Source organism: Liolophura sinensis, chromosome 7, assembly GCF_032854445.1.
Source record: "Liolophura sinensis isolate JHLJ2023 chromosome 7, CUHK_Ljap_v2, whole genome shotgun sequence".
NCBI lineage: Eukaryota > Metazoa > Mollusca > Polyplacophora > Chitonida > Chitonidae > Liolophura > Liolophura sinensis.
The window spans coordinates 10,369,020-10,397,014 of NC_088301.1; the positions used below are offsets into that span (position 1 = coordinate 10,369,020).

Genomic DNA, 27,995 nt, shown 5'->3' on the forward strand with positions numbered 1-27,995 from the left:
GCCTAATGATGTGAGTACACGAAAAGTTCACAGATCTGCATTAGCGGCAAACTCATTTCTAGTAGACAGCACTAATACTATTCATGTTTCCAATTTAATCCTTTATCTACATAACCTACAAAGTTTGTACAAAGCTAGGATTTCCAGTCAGTCATCTGAACTTTTGAAAATCATGTAAAAGCTGAAAATAGGATTCCTTTTCATCCACGCTCAATGTGACAACCATTAGTAACATGTACTGCAACAATACATTAAACTACTTTAAATGTGCAGTGAAGTATCAGCCTGTTTATTACTAGACATGGACAAAAATGGACTGCTTGGTTAAAGTCATGCCTGTGTATTTACCATGTTTCCTACCTCTTTGTTCTTCAGATCTGCAGTATGTTTTTGTTCCTCGGATTTGCAGTATGATATATCTCTAGACTGACCACCACTAGAAATCAACATATTTATCAGATCAGGCCTTCGTCTAGGACAAGAAAGCTTCATCTGACAGCCCATTCATTTCATCATGCCATACACCTTTCATGTTATTCATGTTGACCATGATACAAAGGTTTTGACACACTGTTCACACACTCATACCAGCTCACCACATGTACATTTCTTCTGTGATACTGACACATCACATATTTACAGTCACCAAGCCGTTGAGGATTGCTCGGGCTGCTTGTTAATTTCTGTCAAAGCACCACATGCTTTCACCACAGCAAGGAGATTTAAACAAAGCTTCTACTATTCACCTCTTCTGATACATACAGCATGTTTATTACCAGTAAGGGATTTGGTCATATAGTGTGTACATTTTGGTTCAAACTTGGTGGTAAAAATGGCACCTTGTTGATCTCCATCAGGATGTGCACTGTTTTTCTGTCCCTGGCACTCAAAAACAGATTATCTGTTCCTTGGTGGAGTGCCTCATGTCAGTGCTGCCAGGGTGTAGATGTTCAGTCAGACAGTTTTGCGCTGTTCCTCATGTGACCTATGGTGGAAGGCAAATGTGACGGCTGCCTCCCACGCCCCCTTCAGCATGCGATCCTCTATGCCCTTCTTGTCTGTGGAGTGGTGCCACTGGGAGAGGTCAGAGTTACAGTCCGAGCCTGGCGGTGGGGGCCTCACCTGGATCTGGTTCACACACCTACGACACTTCAGTCTGAAATTACAGGTAGAACGGTGTAAACATTAGCGATACAAATGAATCAATGTTGAGACCTCTTGCACAAAGCTTCATAATTCTCAACACTTTCCTAAATTATGTTGCCTTAATTATAAAAGCAATCAGAAACACAATGTCTTGTCACTCGTACGTCACACGCTTTAATTAAAAGGCAACCCCGGATTTGGGCGACGTTGATTACAGCGCTTCATAGTTTGGTTACTTTGAACTGCAATATCTTGGTCATGCAACATCACAAAGACAAAAAGTTTGTGTATTTCCATCTTCATGTTGGATGGTTTATATCAGTGCATATATACATACACTGACACCAGTACTCGAGAATATTTCACTTATATGACAGCGGCCAGCATTATGGTGGGCGGAAACCAAATAGGAAACCCCCGACCATCCTATGGTATCATATACTATGCCCTGACCAGTCACAGTAAAATGACACCAAGCTAATCTGTACTTGACATTATCCCATTATGATGAGTACCAAGCCAGGGAAGTACCCAGATTGCTAAGTTCAAAGTTATGGCCCAACTCAGGACTTCAGATTTAGGGTGCAGAATGCAACGTGGAATTTCCATAACATTTAGAGTCAACCACGGAAACTGTCCATGCTTCTGGGCCATGCATGGAGATCAGAATCTCATGTTGTCTTAATGGTGATATCAATTTTAAAAAATCCTAAGAGGGAACTCAAGAATTTTTCTCTTAAATAACAGCATGAGCATGAGCTGGACTTCAACTCACAGAGATCACACTGGTGAAAGACTCCTGAACTATTGCGCCGTGCTGGTACGCCAAGCAACTTGGCCACCTCAGCCCCAACTATGGTGGAGGAAGATGGTCCTTCACAAATGTTAGACTGCACAATGGCCACACAAGCATTGCTGACAGCTTGCTATCTCCAAGGCCAATGAACAACGACAGTATACAAATTCTGTGTCCAAGGCCAGTTTTGAACCCATCTTGTGTGTCTTAAGGACTGAACAGCAAACACCATCACCACACTTGGCCATAGTCGTCTCTCAGACAAAGAATGGTAAAAAAACAAAAACAGATAACACTTAGCACAATACACTAATGACACCGTCCTGACTGACGACATTTCTCTTACATGTGACCTATGGCAGGAGGCAGCCGTCACATTTATTTAATGATTTTTTTTTTTTTTTTTTTGATTGTTGTTTTACGCCGTACTCAAGAATATTTCACTTATGCGATGGCGGCCAGCATTATGGTGGGTGGAAACCGGGCAGAGCCCGGAGGAAACCCACGACCATCCGCAGGTTGCTGTCAGACCTTCCCACGTACGGCCGGCGAGGAAGCCCCCCATAAGCTGGTCTTGAACTCACAGCGACTGCATTGGTGAGAGGCTTCTGGGTCACTACGCTGCGCTAGCGCGCTAACCGACTGAGCCACGGAGGCCCCTTTTTTTAATGATAATATATTCTTGTTTTTCCTCTTTTTTTTTTTTTACATGTATTTTTGTCCTTTTTAATACAGCATGACATAATGACCAGAGCATCTGGACGTCAGCTGGGAATACTGGTACAATCGTTTGTCTTTGCACAACTAACTTGTCATGGGTGTCGCTGATGGTAGACTCATTCAGTTTGAAGAGGTCACGGAGCTCGCCCAGGCTGAAATGTCGCTCCACATCCTCTTCCTTGTCTACCACACAACTGCTAAGTGCCTTCTTGTGGGTCTGCCTCTGGAATATCTTTTCTTCTATTGTCCCAGTCTGTGAATTAGAAGACAAACCTGTGCTTGTACTCAGACCAGTTTGGCTACTTTCTCCTTTCTGAGGAAATCTGTGAATAGTGCTCATGTTCAGGTAAAACAGCCCATGGATCTCACAAAATTAACATTACACAAAAAAGAAAAAAAAAAAGAAAAAAATTACGAATACACATGTATATAAAAAATATAGTTAGGCAGAGCTAAGATTAAATATAGCAGGAAATGACAAAGCAGAATATGAAGAGCACACAGTGATTTGGGAATGCTTTATACATGAAAAAGAATGTTCTAGAACATCTATGTCGGAAATAAATTCTATAAAATGATAACATGGGAATTCCTGAGATTTCCTGTAAATGCATATAAACCTTGGCTGGTTTCATTTCATCCTTAAGAAAAGGTACTAATTTATTGTATCTACATTAACCAGATATCACATTCATATGTGTTTTCCTACAAGGTCAATTTGAGTGCATTTTTTTCTCTATGAAACAATTTGATGTTAGTCATAAAAGTGAGATTTTTTTTTGGAGTATGTTTATAAACTAAACACCAAGTGGAAACAAAAACAATCACACCTGTAAGGCATTATTTTATTGAAGAACAATGTCATCCTAATTTTTTAGTAACTAAGACTTGCTGTGGGGTAGACAGAAAAAATGTACTTTTTGTGAAGTTTTTGATTGGCACACCAAGACACCAAAGAGCAAGAGATGCACGATATTCACTGTCATGTCTTGAGAACAGAATTATTCCCCCAAAGAAATATGTTGGTACAAAATTTATCCCATGTTACATTATCTCCAATGTCAAAAAGAATCATTTTATTGGCTACTAAATTGTAACCAGAAGGAATCCTGCATTAACTCTTCCTCAGAAATGATGTGTTAAAGCATCATTTCTGATTGAAATTAGGGGTATGTGTGGGTTTCACAGCAATGAGACAACGAGCATTTATTCAAATGTGACCCACTGACAGCTAAATGGAGAACTGTCTGAGCTCCTGAGTTCAAATAACTGTTTAGCTACCCACACGGACTGGTGTTTATCCCTTGTGTAAAAGACAAGACTACACGCACCTTAAAAAAAAAAAAAAACATTTATGAATTCCACCCAGAAAGTTTCACATGTACCAGACACTTTCATGTTAACGCCTAAAACCTTTCTCTTAACGGCTCCAGTTCAAGTAATCAAAGACCAGGAATTTTTTTTCTCTTTTTTTTCGGGGGAAAAAGTCTGTGTTCATTAACTTGAAAATGATTAAACGACTTGTTTAAACCTGCCTAACCCTCCCTCTGCCCTCTTCCTGGGAGCCTCTTACACACATGACACATCCTCTATGTGAGAGCAGCTAACAGAAACACAACAACACCCACTCACGGCAATCAGTCTGTATATATAGCACTGTTTTTTCTGTCCATCACGCCAGCACCTTGCCATGGCTTGCTCATCATTGGCTGGGTTCCAGTCTGGATCAAACATGACAAGCCGATTGGCTCCAATCAAGTTCAGGCCACACCCACCAGCCTTGCTGCTCAGCATGAAGATGAACTCAGGGCACTGTAAACATTCAGCCAAAAGATGTTCCTCTGATTACATTTGTATAAATAAGCAGAGTATAATCATAGCACACATGGGGCTGATAATTCAAACAGGTAATGTTCAAGTACATCTCATCCAACCTAACCTAATGCACAGATTAAATCTTTTTATTTGATTTATTTATTTATTTGATTCATGTTTTACGCCGTACTTAGGAATATTTCAATTATACCACAGCGGCCAACGACCATCCACAGGTTGCTGACGGACCTTGCTATATATGGGCGAAAAGGAAGCAAGCATGAGCTGAATTTTAACTCACAGCAACCACATTGGTGGGAGGCTCCTGGGTCATTGCACCATGCCACAAAGTTTAAGTTTGACTTAACTTTCAATATACTGTTGGACAACTGGATCAGTTTTCTGGCATTGTTGAATAGTCACAATGACCATGCAGCCCAATCTTGAAAAAATCAACCAAGGAGGCATGCTACGGTCTATAGTTGTATACTGTTCCCCCCTCCCCGCCAAAGTGGTATTTTCTATTAATTAGCCACAACTTTAAACATTTTGCGTCTTTAATTAGATAAAAACTTAACTGGAAACTTACCAGTTTGAATGCAAATGGTATGGGTGTGTTTTGATGATTTTTTATGACACAATGTAAAAAACCTAACCTTGTTTATTCAAAATTTACACAATTATTTTTTTCAACACAGACTGGAACATCCCCTATTTGGTTTTTAATATTTATATTAAATATCAATGAGCATGCAAGTATATTCTGATTCTTCCACCACCACTGAGACAAACATTTTGAAACATTCAGAGAAAACTGTGGGGTGTAGAGAAATAATCTGTACAGTGACATAATCAAATCAGTTTTCATAGTAATTGTATGCATAAATTCCGCTGGAAAAAGGTCGAAAAGGTTAAAGATTTACAGTGTTAACTTTCCTAATATTTAAAACCAAGTGTAATCTCCACACCACCTGTTCCATAAAAAGCTGTCTGCAACTCGAGAATGAATTATGAATGATATTCTTCTGTGTGACTGGGTGCCAAAAGAGCCTTACTCATGGTGCAAATTTAGCCAATTAACCCAGCAACTCAAGGAGGGGTGTTCCTATAATGAGAGCCACAGCAGCCTTGAGTCATCACACACAGATAAATGTATGTCTGCAGAGGTTATTAACTATATTATTACACATAGTAGTCAAACCCTAGGTAAAAAAAAAAAGAGTGAAATAAACAATACTTCAAACTTTAGCATCAGGTATTTCATGAAACATAATTCCACTTGAAACTAAGGCTCAGAAAACACATTCATGCACACATTTAGCAGTATTTTTCTTTCTCCATACCTTGGGATCATTAAACCTTTCTACAACTTTTGCCCTTTTCTTGATAGACATGGCTCCATCTAGTCTAACATACTGATACCTGCAAACATAACAGATACAGGATATAATAAATGTTTTGACATACAATATAACTGTAAGTACACTATTTAGTTATTTGATTGGTCTTTTATGCCATACCCAAGAATATTTCACTTATACGAGGGCAGACAGCACAGGAGAGGATCGAGTTCAAACTCTTTCATCTGTAAAGGTAGGAGTCGTCCTACCGTATCATGTGACTTGTGGAAAAAGTTATGCAAGTCTAGTTGAAGATAAGTTACTGATCACCTATCTCAGTGTGTTTTGGAGGCATATATGGCACCTCTTTCCTGCAGGAATTTCTTAAGTTCATAAACTTTCATGTCCTCAATTTTCTCCATCCTCTTATAAATAAGATTGTGTGACTTTTCTCAGATGCCTATGGTAAAGTAAATGTAGCCACCAACAGTTACTTAACATTTCTGACAGGTTAAATGATATGGTAGGACTTTTTCACCATCAGCAATAACAGAGTTCGAACTCAAAACTCCCCTATTAAGAAGGGAGGAAATCGGGAAACCCATGATCATCCACAGGTTGTTGGCAGACCTTCTCACATAGGGCTGGAGAGGAAGCCAGCATGAGCCTCACTGGGACTCACAGCATCCAAACTGGTTAGTCACTACTAACAGCTTTTGCCACGGAGGCCCTCTTAAAGTACTGTAATAGCCCTTGGTGCCTTTCTAGTTGATGTACATGTGTGAGAGAGTGAGTGTTTGCATTTGTGTGTACAGGTAATCCTTTCTGAGAAACAATACTCTCACAACAGCTTTCTATTCCCATTCATTTGTTGGACACCAATATTGCAGAACTCAAACTTTTCATTTAACAGGTTATTTTCACAAGCTGTGTGGCATCTCAGGTTGAACGTTACAGATCTATCAATTATTGATTTGACCTCTGATATCGTATCACATCTGGCCTTCCATTTTCTTTATGAGCTTAAGTTTCTTTGTGAACACTCAGAGTGTGATATGCACACCTACATTTACATTCATATTTCCCAGTATCTTGATGTGTGGAGGAAATGCATCCACACCTCACCAGACCACAGCACACAGCACAGCACCTCAGCATACCACACAGCTCCTCACCATATCACATCACAGTACACAGCTCTACACCTCACCAGACCTCACCAGACCACACCACACAGCAAAGAACCTCAGCACACCACACAGCTCCTCACCACATCACACCACAGTACACAGCTCCACACATCACCAGACCACACCACACAGCACAGCACCTCAGCACACCACACATCTCTTCACCTCACCAGACCGCACCATACAACTCCACACCACTCTAGACCACACCACACAGCAAAGAACCTCAGCACACCACACAGCTCCTCACCACATCACACCACCGTACACAGCTCCACACCTCACCAGACCACACCACACAGCACAGCACCTCAGCACACCACACATCTCACCTCACCAGACCACACCATACAGCTCTACACCACTCTAGACCACACCACATAGCACCTCAGCACACCACACAGCTCCTCACCTCATCAGACCACACCATACAGCTCTACACCACTCTAGACCACACCACACAGCAAAGCACCTCAGCTCCTCACCACATCACATCACAGTACACAGCTCCACACCTCACCAGACCCCACCACACAGTACAGCACCTCAGCACACCACACATCTCTTCACCTCACCAGACCACACCATACAGCTCCACACCACTCTAGACCACACCACACAGCTCCCCACCTCAGCACACCACACAGCTCCTCACCTCATCAGACCACACCATACAGCTCCACACCTCACCAGACCACACAGCACATCACCTCAGCCCACCACACAGCTCCTCGCCTCACCAGACCACACCATACAGCTCTACACCTCACCAGACCAGACCACCCCACACGGCTCCTCACATCCCACCACAGCACACAGCTCCACACCTCACCAGACCACACCATATAACACTTCAGCACAGCACACAGCTCCTCACATCACACCACAGCACACAGCTCCACACCTCACCAGACCACACCATATAACACTTCAGCACACCACACAGCTCCTCACATCACACCACAGCACACAGCTAAAGACCGCACGACCACACCACACAGCACAGCACCTCAGCACACCACACTCCTCCTCACCTCACCAGACCACACCACACAGCTATACACCTCATGACAACACCACACAGCACAGCACCTCATGACAACACCACACAGCTCCTCACCTCACCAGACCACACCATACAGCTCCTCACCTCACCAGACCACACCACACAGCACTTCAGCACACCACACAGCTCCTCACCTCAACAGACCACACCACACAGCACTTCAGCACATCACACAGCTCCACACCCCACCAGACCTCACCACACAGCACTTTAGCACACCACACACCTCCTCACCTCACCAGACCACACCAAAGAGCCCCACACCTCACCAGACCGTACCACACCACATCACACAGCACTTCAGCACACCACAGAGCTCCTCACCTCACCAGACCACACAGTACTTCAGCACACCACACAGTTTCACACCTCACCAGACCACAACACACAGCACTTCAGCACACCACACACCTCCTCACTTCCCCAGAACACACCACATAGCACTTCAGCACACCACACACCTCCTCACCTTACCAGACCACACCACATAGCACTTCAGCACACCACACAGCTCAACACCTCACCAGACCACACCACATAGCACTTCAGCACACCACACACCTCCTCACCTCACCAGACCACACCACACAGCACTTCAGCACACCACACAGCTCAACACCTCACCAGACCACACCACATAGCACTTCAGCACACCACACACCTCCTCACCTCACCAGACCACACCACACAGCACTTCAGCACACCACTTGCCTCCTCACCTCACCAGACCACACCACACAGCCCACCACTTCAGCACACCACTCAGCTCCACACCCCACCAGACCTCACCACACAGCACTTTAGCACACCACACACCTCCTCACCTCACCAGACCACACCAAAGAGCCCCACACCTCACCAGACCGTACCACACCACATCACACAGCACTTCAGCACACCACAGAGCTCCTCACCTCACCAGACCACACAGTACTTCAGCACACCACACAGTTTCACACCTCACCAGACCACAACACACAGCACTTCAGCACACCACACACCTCCTCACTTCCCCAGAACACACCACATAGCACTTCAGCACACCACACAGCTTCTCACCTCACCAGACCACACCATAAAGGTCCTCACCTCACCAGACCACATCACATAGCACTTCAGCACACCACACAGCTAAACACCTCATCAGAACACACCACACAGCACTTCAGCACACCACTTGCCTCCTCACCTCACCAGACCCCACCACACAGCCCACCACTTCAGCACACCACTTGCCTCCTCACCTCACCAGACCACACCACACAACACCACCTCAGCCATGGAGGTCCCAACTTTTCATTACACACCTTCAAGATATGCCAATGATTTTATCACTGTAGCATATATTTCATAAAGGCAAAACCAACTACATGATGAGAATAACTTTACATATTCGTGTTGAATTTTCATTTTCAGGTATACTAAAATTTTCTACAAGTACCTAGTAAAACTGTTGGATGACTGCTGCAAAATAAATATATTATATGTTATATATCTGTGTGGTACAAGCATGAACTCCTGTACACTCCTCAGCACCATGACAAAATAAAACTATTAAATATCCATCCATCAATGATTAAATAAATGATTTGTTAGTATCCATCGATAACATTTTTATCACACACCAAACATCAAACAAATCAAACATCAACGAGTACCAATATCAGCTTCTCTTCTACAGGAAGAAATATTTTAAACAGAGTAAATGCCCTTGAGATAGATTAATAAGATAACTCACCTACTCCTTCACTGTTTGACTGAATTATCTTTCACTTTAACAATATTTTGTTGTATTATAGAATGTTGGTGCACTATCTGCTATATTCTTTGTGAGTTTGCCTTACCGTCGCTGATTACAGAGTTTTTCAAACAGATCCAGGGTTTGTGTGTAGTTGGAGACAAGCACGACCTTGTCATCTGTCTGAGTTTTCACCAGAGCAAGCAGGTAGTCAAGCACCAAGAACTTTCCTAGGCACAACAGAAGACAAAACAAGAACACCACATCATTTTCCTCTTCCAGAACAAATCGGTAACCATCTGTTCAAAAATTGAAACAAGAAACGAAAGAGAATTCCCATTTTAAAAGCTTCCTAGGAACAGCCTTGCACCCTTAATTTTGTCTCCCCCTCCCCCCTTTAAAAGAGTTTTTTTTGATAGCTCTCATGGTTGACTTCATCAATGCAAGTTACACATTTTTCGGACTGACCGCTGGGGCCTTTAGAAAACTGTACTGTACTTCACAGCCATATTTACCCAATAAAAACAAGGTGGAGACTTTTTTTGTACTCTTCTAAACTACATATTAAGAAATAAACACGAAACTGTTTCATGTATCCTTTGATTATGACAGCCAGTTTTATGGGTGGAGGAAACTATAGTTTGGAGGAAAACTTCCAAACTTTGACAATTTCCTGACAAACCATCATACAGAAGACATACATCTATGCCCACCGTATTGGTGCCATACACGTGCACTTCAGCTAATCAACGTTAGAGTGTGCCACACAGGCACATCTGACTGCTTATAGAAACCAATATTCCCCACAAGCAGTAGGAGTGGGGGAATCTACAAATTACCCTGTCTAAGGCCAGGTTGCGGTGAATTTAACATCACCATACAAAATATTACAACAATCAGATGGTAAAAATCATCACCAAAAGTTTATTTTGTAAAATTTCACTAGCAAATTGAAAAACTTATGCTATTCACGACATTAAAAGCAGCTCATGAAGTGCCCCACGTCATGTCTAGACGACACATTAACCCATTTCGGTACTGCATTCGTTTGACACCATATGTCATAATGACCTAGATTAATTTTTAGATAACGACAGCATTTTTTTCAAAAGCGATTTTGGGTGAGAAGAATTCATGTAAAGTCAAAACACACAATGCATCATTTGTAGGAAATTGAATAAGCTTTCAGAATATACATAATTTGAAGGTGTAGGTGCCCCCCCACAAATGTAAGGGGGGGCAAATCCCCCACCTTCTAAAAAAATACACAGATTGACAATTTTGTGATTGTTTTCTTACAGAAGTAAAGGAAGATATTTATTTTCAGTCATCACATGAATGAAACAATTGTTGGAAAGGTAATAATGTTTCAGAATATTGTTGTTTTAGGTTGTACGTGCCCCCCCCCCCCAAAAAAAAACAAAAAAACAATTGTGTCTGAGGGGGGGGGGGTGTGGCTGTAAAGTCACCTCCTATCCCTCTGAATATGTGAAAAAAACAATTTCCAAAACAAGATATTCCCTTTCCTACAGAAATAGAAATAAGGGTCTGAGTTAGTATCACTGTCAGAATCTGCTCTATCGGCGTTGATTTGTTCATTATTTGAGTCCTTATCTGACGTGCCAGTGACAGAATGAGCACTTGGTTCATTGTCACCTCCGCCACTATCGGTATCGGACATGTCATGTTCACTGTTTTGTGCATGTTGTAGTTGTACCTCGGCAAAATCACGAATTTCGATGTCAGAATTATCCTCACTAAATGTGTCATTTTCGTTGTCAAAGTCATCATCACCTGAATCACTATCGGCTTGAAGTTCCTCCAGCACCTCCTGAACTGTAAACCTCGCCGCCATTATCAGCTGACCACGAAAACAAAAACAAAATTCCACGTCGAACTCTGTAAAACTAGCTATCAAGATGGCTGCCTATCGACATGCTGTAAATAGAAAAGGTCTTCCCCAAGATCACGTGACTCCTGCCGTTGATGTTAAAAATAACCTAATTCCCGGGATTCCCCCTATTACGCGTCATATGACAGGTGTGATACTCGCTCGACTGGAGTCGAGCCTCGGCCGTGAAACGAGTTTTTCGTGGCTCGACTGCAGTCGAGCGTAGGTCTCAAAGAGTTAAAGAAAAACAAAAAAGGAATGATTAACTACACAAGGAGCATACCTGAGAATTCTGGGTGTACGACTTTCGGGCTGTAGCCTTTAGGGAACAAATCCAAGGCATCAGAGAAACCCTCTGCTCTCTCTACACACTTATCATAGATCAGGTCAGGATCTGCAGCAAACAGGGGAAACAACTCTCACGAGCAAGCTACTTGAAAGTGTATGTAAAACATTGAGAAGGCTATTAGCTTCCATTCTCCACGAAGATCTCATTTCTTCTTTACTATAACAGTACTGGTGTTGATATCTGACTGACAAGAAATTTAATGCTCTTTCGGATGATCTCACAGTTAACAGTTTCATCTTCAATTTAAAAATTCAATCTTAAATTTAGCTGAAGAGTCAATTTCTGACATGTTTCAGGCGGACAATGTTTCTCAAGGTGGACATATCAGCAGTTGAGTTAGGTTTATCAGACATACATGTATACATTTGCTTTTTTGCCCTTCTGAGGAAAAGGCAAACCTTAGATTGAAGCACACCCACTTAATTAGTATTATTACGGTATTCATAATAACACATCAATAAACTAATGCCATATCAATATATGATGAGATTGCATGAACTCACATGTCATAAGACAAGCAAGAACTTACGGTTGCACAGTTTCTTCAGCTGAGTGATGGATGACAATGAGCTCAGAGCTACCTTGCCATTGGATGTCAGCTGACATTCTGCGACCTTGGACTGGACAAACTGTTTGTACAGTGCTGTCTGGAGAGGAGTCAGTCTACAGCAAATAATCTGCTCAGCTAAAGAGAACAGAAATATCATATACAAGGCTGGTGACCAAAGTATAGATAGGGTCTGGTGAGGTGAGGAGATGTGTGGTGTGCTGAAGTGCTGTGTGGTATGGTCTGGTGAGGTGAGGAGGTTTGTACAGTGCTGTCTGGAGAGAAGTCAGTCTACAGCAAATAATCTGCTCAGCTAAAGAGAACAGAGATATCATATACAAGGCTGGTGATCAAAGTATAGATAGGGTCTGGTGAGGTGAGGAGGTGTGTGGTGTGCTGAAGTGCTGTGTGGTATGGTCTGGTGAGGTGAGGAGGTTTGCACAGTGCTGTCTGGAGAGGAGTCAGTCTACAGCAAATAACCTGCTCAGCTAAAGAGAACAGAGAAATCATATACAAGGCTGGTGATCAAAGTATAGATATGGCCATGTGCTCAATGGTACGAAATACACATTAGGGATATGAATATGATGACCTTAACCATCTGCGTTCACACATGAAGAAACTTGGATTTCCCTGTTTCTGTTCTGAGTGTAGTGTCCCAAGAAGCTGCCAATACAACCCAGAACTACAGCACAAGGTATTCTCATCAAAACTGACATGTATGGTGGAAAACACACAAAAGAATGGCCTGTTTATTATGGATATCACAACTACACAAAGGGATGACGTGTCAGCATTCGTCACGGATACCACATAAAGTGATGACAAGTCAGTATCTATAAAAGTACATGTACACATGGATAAGTAAGTCTGAAATCTCTCTATATGTGAGAAGCTGAAGGATATGGCTGTAAAACATGGTGAGGATAAAGCCAAGCCATGGCAAGGCCAGGGCACAGTGAAGGCATGAATATGGGAGAAATCCATCTGATCAATTGACTGATCAGTTTCATGGGTGGTGGTGGAAACCAGAGTGTGCAGAGAAACTTTAAAATTGTAATAAAGTCAAAATATTGCTTGACCACATAAATTCTGAGTAAGTTATTGTACAGCAAATTTCAGCTGAAATAATTAAATTGAACACACCAAATTTGAAGATTAAAAATTTGAGTAATTCTAAGATCGCTTCATGATCCTGGGGTCAGGAGCTTGGACCTGTGGTGTGTAACTGAAGGATATGGAGGCGAGAGACTGCTATGGGACAAGGTTGCTGTTATCTGAGATAGAAACTTGCAATGTGACAGGAGGAAGTGGTGAAGATAACAGTTTATGAGCTGGACACTTACTCTTGACTGGTAGGTACTTGGTGAGCAGTGCCTGAGTTCTCCTGATGATACATCTATTCACAACTGAGGCCAGCTGCAACAGAAAACACGTCCAAGCACTCAATTTATGTGAGTTTGAGTTATCTCCCCTGCCCAATGAGGTGTGCAGACAGTGAACAGTCTCGCACTCGACTTTCTTGTGAGAATTTCTTGTGAAACACCATTTTCTCTTTTAGAGCTCTTGGCTGGTTGCTAACTCCTTACTCTTCAAGTTCTCCACTGTGTATGCAAAATGAAACAGTACGGCTGTCTCACTGTGCTAACAGAGATTGAAAAACTGACGGTTAATATTTGTGTGACAATTCGTGATAACAACACATTCTGACTTACTAAGCTGAACAATCACTAGGAAAAGGGATTGCACTTTCGTTAGACCAAAATCAGCAACTGTTATGCTCAAATCAGTCCTTTTTAGAAAAACCGGCAGATAAGAATTATTGTAGTACTATATGTTAGGCCATATCATATATTCCGCATCAAAAAATAAAATCATGTTTCATGTGTCCTTCAAGTCATCACATCAATCACTCCCTTAAATGTTCGTTGTGCACTTTTTTGGAGGGAAAACAAACTTTCTGATCATGTTTTTTAACCTAGGAACGAACATGTAAATGGAACAATCATGTCCATGAAATCCTCACAACTATAACGAAAAAATAAAGATGAAATGTAGAGGATTCTGACAGAGCAAACAATAAAATTTTTTCTGATAATTTACCTCTTCAAGCTTTTCCTGTCCCTTTTTGTGGTCAGAATCACTTGCATCTGCATCTCTCCCACGTAAAATTGGCGTCTCAAATTTCTTCTTGAACTCCTGGGCTGTGCCTGAAAACAAAAATTAGTAACAGACATCAATACTGAAAACCAGCTCTCACTTTATTTATTCGCTGTGTAATTCTGGAAATGTGAACAAATTTGAACTTCTAATAAGGACCTTGCAAAGCCAAGGATATATGGCATGTATTAGTGTATCTAACCCATGAAAGAGACAAAATATTCAAATAAATCTAATATGTACTTGTGTTTTGAAGAAAACACAGGTACATTCATTTTCAATACATGGTCAAAAATATGCCCAGAAATCCCTAAAACTTTTTATGCTGGGCAGTCATCACTGTTGTTTTCTACTCTCATATAATTTGAGAAAATTACACAGATTTGAGAAAATCATACAGATTTGCACAATTCTGGAGTTTTCAAATCGATCACCAGAAAGTTACATTTCATGACAACAGCCACAAACACCCCATCTAGAACTTCTGGGTTAAACTTCTTTATCAGCTGGTCATTATTTTGCAACATTTATTCAAACTGTTCCCAGGCATCATATTTTCATTCCTTAGAAATTGCTTATTCAGTTTACACTGTTTGCAGTAGCAGTACTTCCTTATGGATGTACAAAGTCCAGTGAATATTTCACCAGTACTTCCTTAGGGATCTACAAAGTCCAGTGAATCTTTCACTAACACTTTAGGGATGGACAAAGTCCAGTGAACATTTCACCAGTACTTCCTTAAGGATGCACAAAGTCCAGTGAATATTTCACCAGTACTTCCTTAGGGATGCACAAAGTCCAGTGAATATTTCACCAGTACTTCCTTAAGGAAGCACAAAGTCCAGTGAATCTTTCACTAACACCTTAAGGATGCACAAAGTCCAGTGAACATTTCACCAGTACTTCCTTAGGGATGCACAAAGTCCAGTGAATCTTTCACTAACACCTTATGGATCTACAAAGTCCAGTGAACATTTCACCAGTACTTCCTTAGTGATGCACCAAGTCCAATGAATATTTCATGGACTCATGTTTTCTTGAGATCTTTATTATTAGCACATAAAAAATTCTTTACCCAGAATGCCTCTGTTTACAAAATGGACCAGACTGAAGTACTCAAGCAGGTCATTTTGGATAGGAGTTCCGGAGAGTAAGATTCGCCGTTCCACTTTCAGCTCACTCAGGGCCTTGTATGTTTGGTTGTCAGAGTTCTTCAGCCTATGACCCTTCATACAAGAGAAACCAAATGGCTAAGACAATTGAGACGAATAGATCAGAGAGAAAATCATGTACTGTAACTCCATTTAGCAAGACTGAAAAATCACCTTCAACACATGATTATATTAAATGATAGTTCTTAAATGTTATAAGTGATAAAGAGAACAAATGCTGCATGGACTGATGATGGCAAAATAATCTATAGTAATGTACATGTATGATGTATATCAATAAGACATAATCAAAATTATATCTGGTCGTGGGTTTCCCCCACGGCTCTGCCCGATTTACTCCCACGATAATGCTGGCTGCTGTCGTATAAGTGAAATAATCTTGAGTACAGCATGAAACACCAATCAATCAAATAAATAAATAAATAAAGCAAAATTATATCACTCACAGACAAGAATTTCTTACTTACACAATTCCCATCAATTTTTTTGGTGGTAGCACCCAGTGCTCAAAGAAAATCCTCGTTTTTTATTAACTAATAACAAGCTTTTCCACACAAACTGCAGCATGGTTATATGATCAACAGTCACTTTACCTCATCACAGATGATCATGCCCACACTTTTCTTGTGTAACACGGAGGCGTGAAGACGAAATGTTTCGTAGGAGATGATAAGAACAGGCTGGTGAACTCTACGTCCAGTCTGGTCCATGAACTGTACTGAAATGCAGACATACACACGATCAATGAGAAGTGAAGAAACAACATGAATATTTTATTAATTTGATTGATGCTTAACATCATACATTTTTCAATTATACAATGGCGGTCAGTTTTATGGGTGAAGGAACCTGGAGAGCCCAACATAAGCAACCCACCTTAGGCAACTTATTGTGACACACAGATATGCACACCACGATGATGGAAGACAAGTGGGCTTCAGTGACCGTTAGACAGTGTAAACGACCACGAGCGTCATTGACTGCTTACCGTCAGAGTGAGCAGTGAGAGTGGGGAAATTACACATAATAAGTCCTGAGACTGAAATGTAAGTGCCTCTAACCACACGTCCAGGGCTCAGTCCCTGAACATGGATATAGTGCCCTTTTATATGAAAACACGTCATCGAGCTTGAGTTTGATGAAATGTCTATTAATCTGTATTACCTTTCTCATTTTTCTATTAACTTTTCTCTTACAAGTATCAAAATTACTATCTGCTGCTTTATGTGACAGTTCATCTTAAACATAACAGTATGTTTCTGATCAGCTACTGTAATTCTTCATCCATGTCCTACATGTATGTTTGAAAGGTGTTTATTCAAGCATATTCTGAAGGCATTATTCTGTGCAGACAGAAAAAATTAAACTTTTTGTGAAGCTATGAAAATTGGCCAACCCAACCAATGAAACTTTCGTCTCCAAAATCAAATTAAACATGTATATAAATTGCACCGAAAGTCTCTCTTTCATAAGTGAAATGGTTGAAAAATTAGGGTACATACATCTTGGTAGGGGCTCTGTAAACACATTCATGTAACATTCTAGAAAAACGCATCCAAACTGTTTGAGACATACTCCTCGCAATGCATGTGTTGCTCCCTTTGTTCGCTTCACATCACTGCCGCCACCAGCAAATTTTGCACAGAAATCTAGAACAAGGTCAATGTCACTGGGGTCATGGTGATAAGGTAGGAAGCAATGTGACAAAATACAAATCTATTCTTTCTTTTAATACTTGATGCACACATATTCTCTTTATCTAAAATATGTTCAACATAATTGTAACGATCACCTGATAAGTACTGCGCACGGAGACCAGTGGTGGGGATAAGCCTAAACGAACCCATGTGCGCTGCACAGGCTCTATAGGTCAAGCTTGCCTACTGGTGCCAGTGATACAAAGCGAGCATAGCAAGCAGCACACACACACTGTGAGGAGTATGAGTTTGACACTCTCTCTATAGCCAATAATGCCTGTAGAGCTGACCCTGACCCAAATCTCTGTCAATCTGATCCTTTGATCCAGATTCCACCGCCAAACATCTGACTCGTCCATCTAACCATTTGTTAAACTCATTGGCCCAGTTCTGAAATAAAAAAAAAAGCATTTTAACATGCTTTGAAGATTTTGTGTTGATATATGCGCTTAATGAACTGATTTCTTACAAAACTTGACAGTTTTTGTTATTACTTCACAGGTGTCAAATAAAATTTGAATTGACTCAAGAGAATACTTAGAACAATGATGTTCCTGAATTGAGATGACACAAAATACAACTGATAAAAAGCTTAATGTCAAGAATCACTGAAAATAAAACCAGGCCTTAGGATGACTACAAGCCTTAAAGAAGAAGACAATTTAAATATCAGTCAACTACCACTGAAAAGAGTATGCATTTCCTCGCAGGTGTATGCTATAAAAAAAATTCTAATATGTACCTCAAGTCGATAAATTATAAATAAAGTCAGGACCAAAATCTCTGACGATCCACACGACGGACTCCCCGATTTATACCAGCTTTGCCATTTTTAGGCTTTACGTGTATGGCGAGGAAAAATCGCAAAATTATTCAACAGATACCACCAAAAAATGTGATCTTTTCAGCCTATAATGTCATGTTTTTAAGTTTTCTTCTCCTTTAATATACCACAGTATTGTATATTCCTGGGGCCACTTTCATGAAGCTCACTTAGCTAAGTTTGCCTTTAACTACCATGACCACGTATGTTGTAGAGATATGAAGTGCACTTAGTTAAGGGTGACTTAACACAAAGTATGCATAGCGAAACCGGCCCCTGCATCCCAATTACTTTCCACAAAGGAGTGTATTCAGAGTTATCTCCCTTACCTTGACCAAACTGCTTGGACAGACAATAATGACTTTTTCTACTAGGGCGCAAGCATCAGGACTTTGTTTCTAATTGGTGGAAAAAGAAAAACATGGTCAACATCAAAATCTGTACCCTGTTTTTATTATTTCCAGACTGACATGATGGGAGTCCAAAAAAAGTCCAAGATAATACATTTTTAATGTCTTTGGTATAACCTGAACCAGGTTTGATCTTGGGCTTCACGACTCTCAGACGAACACTCTCACCATTAGCCCACCGAAGCGGTCCAAAATGAGTAAGGTAATAATCTTTTCTTGTAGACTTGAGCATAAGACTTCAGGCATGATTTCAAAGGGCAACTATTTTATTTAAAATTCTTTTTCGTGTAAACTGGTATGTGGTTACCTCATGATGCTCTATTACTTAAAAAGACTTCATTCAAATTTCAGATGACATAATTATTGAAAGTAAACACATATAAGTCAACCAGGCCATTAATAAGTCCAGTTCACAAAAACTCCAATATAAAACTTAGTCAAACAATCCTCAGAAACCCTATTACCTAATGGAATTAAAAGCCCCCCCCCCCCCCACTCTTCCCCACTCACCAAAAAAATTCAAGAAAACTTAAAACCTTAAAATATGGTACAAATGTTTTCAGAGTCATTTGTACAGAACTATTTAATCCCTCGTTGGAAATGTTTTCAGTTTTCTTATCAATTAATGGCATTAAACCTATACAACATAATTTCCAACTAAATTTATGCGAAAATGGATAAACAAAGTTTATGTCTGATACCTTACCAGCAAAGTCCATGTTAGAGTGACACACTGTAGAGTCTTCCCCAGGCCCTGAAATGCATAAGTTTCACACTCACAAATCCACAAATTTACACCAAAAAGATACCAGATGCAGTGGATTATTGGCATAAGGGATTTCAAGTACTGGCAAAAATAACCAAAACAGAACAGGTCAATCAATGTCAACATAATGTTAACAGTAATCTGGAGTTACAGTACACAGTACACTACATGATACTATATCATAGCTTCAGACAATTTTTCACATCGCAGGTTGCTGGCAGACCTTCTCATGTATGGCTCGAGAGGAAGCAAGGAGCTGGACTTGAACTTACAGCAACTGAGAGGCTCCTCGGTCAATGCAACGCCCTGGCACAATACGCACCAAGGTCACAGAGACCACCTGTTTTACTATAATACAGCGCATTAACCATGACCAAAAATTGGCCACGAGACTGATGATATCAACAAGAGCAAGCCTGCAAATAAGCAGCTTAATATCAAATCACATCTTGTCAGGTACAAATCATCTGGTGTACAACAAAGTTCACATGTAAATAACACAGAAAGTCTTAAAAACACTAATTGGGCTCAATGTTTTTATTTTAAACTGGCAAGTAAAGTTAATTGCAGGCAAGAGAGCCTGGAGACCCTTAGCAAGGATAGAGTTGACAACCTACAAGGCAGGTTTTCCTCACCATTTCATCTGCCATGATACAGCCATGGCTGCCTTCAATCTGGACGCCAGTCACACAGTCATACATGAACTTCACTCCCTGGAAAAAAATTGATGCAACAAATAATATCATTCAAACACATTTAGCATAAATATATGTGGAAATGTTATTCATGAGCTAAATACTGTATTTCATCTAAAGTTTGGTATGTACAAATATATTTCCAGGAGCTTACTAAAGACTTAAAAGTATACTTTCAAAGCTAAAACTCAAGAAAATAATCAAAACTCACAAGAAAATTCCCAAGCAGCCCCATAAGGCAGATGAATCGATAAGAATCAAACAAAATTTATCACCTGAAAAAAACTTTAAACTTTAGATGAAATAACTGTGTACTAATATAGTCAATCGTCACAAAAACTTTGCCTACTGAAATAAAAACAACTTACAAAGTTTATCAAGTTTGATCCTCAAAACTAGTAATAAAATTTCTTTGTTTTAGCTAAATCTGCTGTGAGAAAGAAACCAATGGAGTTTGGTATTCTGAAACTAACATCGTGTAACAGATACATGGAATGTATGGTTTTTAGTTCTTAACATGTAGTTGAGGAGGTGTTCTTACACGTTTAAAGTCAAAAAAGTTTTCCTACAACCTGCAGTTGTGATGATGATAGCTGTTGGCAGTCATACTCACTATCGATGTCTTTTCATCTTATGAACAAAAATACACGGATAATTTTGAAAGAAGACAACTTTTTAAAAAAGTTTTGGCATAATGTTTTGCATTACAGATATAACCATGATTTTTGTTCTAGAGATTCTTTTCACGCATTCTTTAAGTAACCATTATGTACACAACACTGATGATTAGTCTTGTCGTAGATCTATCCTAAATGACTCCAAATGTCGTCCAAGACAAAGTTGCTCCTTGATTCTAAGAGTTCTATTGCTTGTAGAAAGGAGTTTGAGCTTTTTTTGGAAGGTGGGTATCTCACTGGAAAAATGTATATTTTAAGACTGAAAAAAAAAAAAAAATTTATGACATTTATTGGAGTCCACAAATCCACTTTGAGCTAAATTTTAGATCATTTACTTTATTTATTTATGTGATTTGATTGGTGTTTTATGCTGACTCTGGAATGCTTCACTAATAAGAGGACGGCCTGCATTATGGTAGGAGGAAACCCACAACCATCCGCAGGTTGGTGGCAGACCTTCCCACGTACAGCCACAGAGAAGCCAGCATGAGCTGGACTTGGACTCACAGCCATCGCATTGGTGACAGGCTCCAGGGTCATTACGCTACGCTAGCGCACTGACCACCTGACCCATGTAGGCTCCTAAATCATTTACAGTATCTATTTCCAGAAATAACAGGACAACTGCCTGATACAGCCCCTGACTCTCATACCTCCCTCTGGTGAGGCCTCAGGACTTTAGATAAGATAGGATCCACCACCACATGAACTGGTTGCTTCTCCCTGACAAACCAATAACAGACATGGTGACATTAAGTGTACAGACTCTTCAACCAAGCACCTGTGTATTGTGGCAGGGTGATGTCATACAGTGAGGCAGCACTATTAGAAATTTGGTCACACTGAGACCCCTGGCCCCGAGATCATGAAGCGATCTTAGACTTAAGTCAATATTTTACAGCACATTAAAGATGTTGTTTATGTTACTAGGTAAAAATTTTGATTGACAACGTAAATTCTAAGTTAGTTATTTGTACAACAAATTTCAGCTAAAATAATGACAAGAATATACAAAAATGTAATGACTGAATTTTTGACTCAAATCTAAGATCGCTTTATGATCCCGGGGCCTGGTTAACCAAACCACAAACAAGCAACAAAAACATACCTACCATGTCGTCCTGAATCTTACAAGGACTCTGGGCTACCTAAAACATCTACAGCCTACTTCAATGGCCCTGTTTATTTTACTGCAGCAAGACATAGTTCATGCATTAAAATACTGGTTATCACAGTTCGAACGCATAAAATTTAACATCTATTTCTAACTAAAGCATGTCTTTTAGTCATGAGAAATTGCATTTTTGTCCACTGACTTTGACAGCCAGCTTTAGTGAATCCAATCTAGTTACAATTATCCACTTCCAATTTCAAATAACTACACTGAAAAAGATTTAAACTAGGTAAATGTCCCCCAACTTCACCCATGCATATGCAGCACGTTGCCTGATTCAGAGAGTTCTATTGACCTTAGAAAGGGGTTTTGTGGTTATGATTCCCACCGCTCTTTTATCTTGTGCTGCTTCACTGAAATGCCTTACTGAAGACAAGTTTTACCCAAGCCATTATACTAATACGGGTCAACCAGTTGTTGCATTATCCCTTTTGTGCTGAATGCGAAGCAAGGAAGTTACAACTTTCTCTTTTAAGGCCTTAGGTGTGACTCGACCCAGGACTGACCCTGGATCTACCGCTCCCAAAGCAGACACTCTATTGTGGTTTTGTTTGGAAGGTACATGTTGGATGATAAACTCCTGGAAAAAGTTTCAGCACAAATAATAATAGTTTATAACATTTTTGTGGAAAAAAATTTAGGTTATCTACATTTCTTTGTTTCCCCGTAGATCTCACCTTTGCTCCACACCATCTTTAAGCCACAATGACGAAGACCAAGGACAGTTAGTTTGCAGTTCACAGGCCCTACCAGTGCTCTGAAAATACCATCACTACCAGTTTGGGCTCACCCACCAGTTCACATAACCATAATAATAAGAAACTCCACACGACAGATCAGACCAGTCTTGCAAAATCCTTTCTCTTACTTAACTGGTGTACTCACATGTCCACCTTAAGCTTGTCATGGGCAGACAACTCCGGTGGTGTGTACAAGACTAAGGCACCCTCCTCATAAGGGTCATGGAGCGGCTGTCTTGTCCCTTGCCGACGAAGGCCCAAGGCTCGGTTTCCCAAACATGCTCCTACAAACATATTGGCAAACTACTGTAAAATGACTAACATACAAAAAAAAAAAAAAAAAATGAAGAAAAAAAATAAATAAATGACAAAAAAAAAAAGAATGCAGAAAGCTTCCAAATAAAAATTAATACATATGGTAAATGACCTAAAGTTTCGCCCTGGGACTTGGAAAGTGTATCCCATGAATCACTGCCTTGATTGTGGTTGTTATTGACTGGGCCCAGTGGGAGAGCATCAGGGGTGACCAGGGGATTATGCTGACAGTTCAAGAATGTAATAACTTCATGTTTTCCTCAGTTTTAATCAAAATGATTTTAGTACAAGCACTTCGCAACAGGTTCATTGTTTTATTGTCACTATTTTGTGATAATGGGACTTCTGGAGAAAACCCTGTGGAGATTAAGCCTGACTACATAGTGCCTTTACACATGTGGAGTGTCATGTCAAATATCTGCTTATACACTGCAGAGCTCTCTGTATACATAGCTGTAGCCGGGGTAGGAAAACCTACTTGAAAACTAGGCCTACCAGTAGACGAGATCAAGATGTCAAACTGAGATTTAAGTGAGGCCCCTTGAATGAAATTTTAGTGTCAAAGAATAGTTTTATCTATAGGTAAACAGAAGTCACTTACAATCGCAGGGCTTGAAATTTCCATGTGTTTACTCATCGATCAAATGATTTTTGCTGGCGAATAGCAAAACAATAATCTTATCAGTCGACATGTAAATCACATCTTGGCAAAACTGTATTCAGGAAATTTTAAAACATGCATTTCATTTTGATACAAATGACGGTGTTGTGCGAACGCAAACAAATCCTGTCTCCTGATATGCCAGACTCGCGCACAGTGATAGGAGGATAAAAGTAAATCATGCTAGTTTTGGGAAACCTTGCATGGAGTATGTTTTCTGTGTTTAATGGGAGATTTCCTATATAAAAAAAATTGAAACGGAACTCTTCTGCAAGAGGAGGACAGTTCCGGCTGTAAAGAAACAAAATGTGCATGTAGACTGACATGCTAAATTTGAATTACAGGAACACAGGAAGCTAATAACAGATATTTCTCAGTGAAATTCGTTTTTAGTTGAAATACATTTGCATGCATACTTGTTGCATAATGAGGGCTCTCAGCAGACAACCGCTCATGTGATAAGGGCGTGAGGTGACTTTCATGTAGGACTAACCCGAATAATCCATTCGTCCTCAGTGTACGTTGTGCATGGACATTCCTTGTTTGGCGTGGTCATGCTTTGAGACAGTGTTTGGAATTTAAAAGGTTTGGAATAGACATCGCCTGTCTTGATACTTCCTTCGATTTCATTCATTGGTATATTTAGACATGTAGGCCTACTAGTCTAGAGGCCTGCACACCTCATTGTCAGTGACTTGACCTCATGTGACGAGGATCAGCAACCAGAGCTGCTAAGTGCAATGCAGGGTAAAGAAACTGGCGAGGGGCTAACCACTCTCTTCTGTCATCTTGCTGCCAACTCAGATTGTGTGAAAGTAAACGACAGTAACTCACGTGCAAAACTTTAGGTCATTTACCATATATATTAACATCAATACATGGTATATTTATTTACTGATGCATACTAATTACATAATTATATTATCTTTGGGAAATCACAATATGTTCATATAATTCTAATTTCTAAACATTCGCTGTTGTCTGTACTGTCAACAAGAACTACATAGTGAATAAATAAAACCAAATACTGTTTATTACCTTTGTAGTTTGGTATGGGGATTTTGAAAGGTTTGTTCAAAATCTTCCTAATGAATGCTTCCTGTGAAATAGGAAAACAACCTATGCTTTGAATGTCACCAATTAGAGGTTTCAAAACCACAAGAGCATGCTAGACTTCCTTTGTATATAGAGAGACAATCACTGCAATAGATGTACTAATAAAGCTGGGTCCAGTTTCACAAAAATTCTGTAGCCGTCTAAGGTCTGTTAGTTGGGTAAGGGTCATTTCATCAACTACTGTAAAAAAAATTGACTAGGCTGTTTCAGAAAAATAAAACTGTCTAAAGCTCAGTAGTCTTACCATAGCCAGCTAATTTACTGCTCTGCACTTATCTAGATGGTTGAATCAATGCTGACAGTTGTTAAATTATATTGAAAATACAAATGTATTAAATTACTATGTATACAAAATACAAAAAGATGATAATTTCTTCATCACTTTCCTTTCTGACACAGTTTGTTAACAAAGGGCAATAACTCTCACAACAGAAGGTTGAAGCAAAGCAACAACACGTGTTTTGGCAATTTGCGAGCTTTAAAATCAATTTCGTGTGCTGTAAGGTGATTTATTCCTTTTTTTTAGAATCAATAAATAAACTTTAAAAATCGGGCACACAATACATTTAAAGTCAACTTTGCAGACTGGAGGGGTCTACTGTAAGGTGACACAAATTACGGTACTTACAAGGCTGGAGCTGTCTAACAGCAGGGGCTGGTTACAAACGGACTGGAGGGGTTTACTGTGAGATGACACAAATTACGTCTCGATACTTACATGGCTGGAGCTGTCTAACAGCAGTGGCTGGTTACTGATGGACAGGAGGGGTTTGCGGTATGGTGACATGAACTGAGAGCTGGGGTGTCCGTCACCCGACTCTGATAAAGACTTTCGCCTCTTAACCTGTAGAAGAGAAAAAAAAAAGACACCTGTGTCAGAGATAATGGCTAAAGGTACATGAAGATCCCTTTCATGAGAACAAAAAGAGAAAAGTCTCAGTTATCATAGAAATGAAAGTTATAAGTACCTATAGCAAGAATTTTGAATTTTTTTTTTTGATTTTTGAAAAACTACATGGCGCAAAAAAAAAATGAACATAGAAAACCAAGCAGAAGATGTACCTCTGTTGGATTTGCCATTGTCTGGGCCTATAATTAGATCTGTGGTCCGTTAGCCAATGAGAAGGCAGAATTATGGAAATCTCCTTTTGTTACCGACACAAAAGATACATGGCATCCTCGATATAGACAGCGAGGTAAATATGGAAAGCATTCAAGATCATAAGATATACTACTACCTCCAGACACTGAACAGGTCAGTGTCCAATGAGTTGAACATGGTGGCCTTCAAGTATTTGTATCTTTTACTCTGTTTAGTGTACTTTTCCTCATTGTACAACTGAATCTCAAACATGATCAAAACAAACTGTAAATATTCAGATTTATTTGAGTCACTGTTATCTGAAACTTTTTTCTTTTTTTTTTAAAGAACACATAGTACATGCCATGGAAAGTATTATTCTAGGACACTCAGTAGGAAAATTTCTGACTTAGAATGTCACCTGATGTAATTCCCAGTGCTTTACTAACAAAACAAACCTAGCCGTCAGTGTCCTCTCCTATAACTAGGTAAGTGGTTAAGGGTCGGGTAGGGTATGTTTGATCTTTGGTCGACTGACCTGAAAATTAATATGGTCCGTCCTCTTGATAACTGCACGCTGTGCATAAATATCTGTTGAAATCCTTTCAAAACTGTGACCAGTGTTTATTGTGCCCACAGATTTAGTTTGTACACATACACGACATGGTGGCGTGAGCACATGTACATCTCACAACGAATGAAGGGGTAACAGAACTAACAACCTCGATCGCTTACCCTGGAATATGGTCCTGGGACTACCTGTGTTTACCGTAACATTCACCTGGCTTCTCACCTTGTCATTTGCTGTGATGTCATCCTCCACCACTGTTCGTTTACATGTAGGAGTAGCCCCAATCTGACTGGGGGCATGACTTCTTCTCTGAAAATCAGTGAAAAACAAGGGCAATGAACTAATGCATGATATTTCACTGCTGCTTAATGTTACTTAATATTTGGAAAGTTAAATACTAATCCAGGTGTTACATACTGATACTGGCCTGCAGGTCACATCAGATGCTTGTAGGCCATGATTATAAATATATGTTTGTGGGGCATGACCCAACTGACCACTCAAAACCGTGTGTACCTTTTTCTTGGCCTCTGCAGAATTTAACTGAATGGCAATAATTTCAGGTTTTCTAGATAAATACAAGAAATTTGATTTGGTTATTTGAGTTATGCAATGGCAGCCAACATTTTGGTAAGAGGAAACAGAGAAGAGCCTGGGGGAAACCCACAACCATCCACAGGTTGACAGTTGACGTTTCCACGTCTATAAAGCCATAGGCTTATCTTTCTAACTTTGGAGTACTGTAAAGGTAGAGTTTCAACTACAAGGTGAAGATGAGGGGTTTTAAGCTCTTCATCCCATGAAAGACAGGTTACCATGGATACGGAATTCTGAACCATTTGTAGCATACTGAAACAAGATCATTGATAATACACAAAAGCAGGAGACTCTAGTGAACTTTAATGGGACATGAACATCCTTGTAGGTGAAGACTGTTATGGATGCAACATTAAAAGACAGAATTTTTGATTCTACTGTTGCTGGGTTGAATGACTAACAAATGAACTAAGTAACAAACCAACAATAACCCGTAATTTAAATCGGATGTTACAATCTTGTTCTAATACTGCAAAAAAGGTCAGTATTCTTAATTTCTCTTTCTACGGTTACTGGGCTGAATGATTACTTATTGGATTGGTGTTTTACGCAGTATTCAATAATATTTCACTTCTATGATGGCCGCCAGCAAACTAACAGGTTGTTCGCAGACCTTCCCACCTGTACAGACAGAGATGAAGCCAGCATTAACAGATATGAACTGAGCTAAGAGGTAATAAATAAACAATTACCCGTACTTCATCTCCATGATAACAGGTGTTGACGGTCGCGTTAACAGACC

General features: G+C 40.1%; 1 protein-coding gene across 3 annotated transcripts; it reads right to left on the reverse strand.

The window, feature by feature from the left end:
* Positions 1-705: 705 nt before the first annotated feature.
* LOC135469648 (DNA repair and recombination protein RAD54-like) lies at positions 706-26,960 on the reverse strand. Of its 3 annotated transcripts, none has more exons than XM_064748192.1 (20): positions 26,879-26,960; positions 25,723-25,848; positions 24,927-24,987; positions 23,058-23,196; positions 21,652-21,721; positions 20,262-20,339; positions 19,567-19,614; positions 18,780-18,848; positions 17,924-18,017; positions 16,524-16,648; positions 15,834-15,984; positions 14,702-14,808; positions 13,945-14,017; positions 12,581-12,736; positions 11,986-12,096; positions 9,918-10,041; positions 5,821-5,899; positions 4,295-4,474; positions 2,752-2,915; positions 706-1,156 (listed from the first exon to the last, which is right to left on the reverse strand). In XM_064748192.1, exons 2-20 carry the CDS (start codon positions 25,789-25,791, stop codon positions 955-957), a joined length of 2,100 nt encoding a protein of 699 aa, XP_064604262.1. In that variant the 5' UTR covers positions 25,792-25,848; positions 26,879-26,960; the 3' UTR covers positions 706-954. The 3 variants fall into 3 exon arrangements, with proteins under 3 accessions (XP_064604262.1, XP_064604260.1, XP_064604261.1); XM_064748190.1 differs by having other exon boundaries at positions 9,918-10,110; XM_064748191.1 differs by lacking the exon at positions 26,879-26,960 and adding an exon at positions 26,821-26,844 and having other exon boundaries at positions 9,918-10,110.
* Between the last annotated feature and the right edge of the window lie 1,035 nt (positions 26,961-27,995).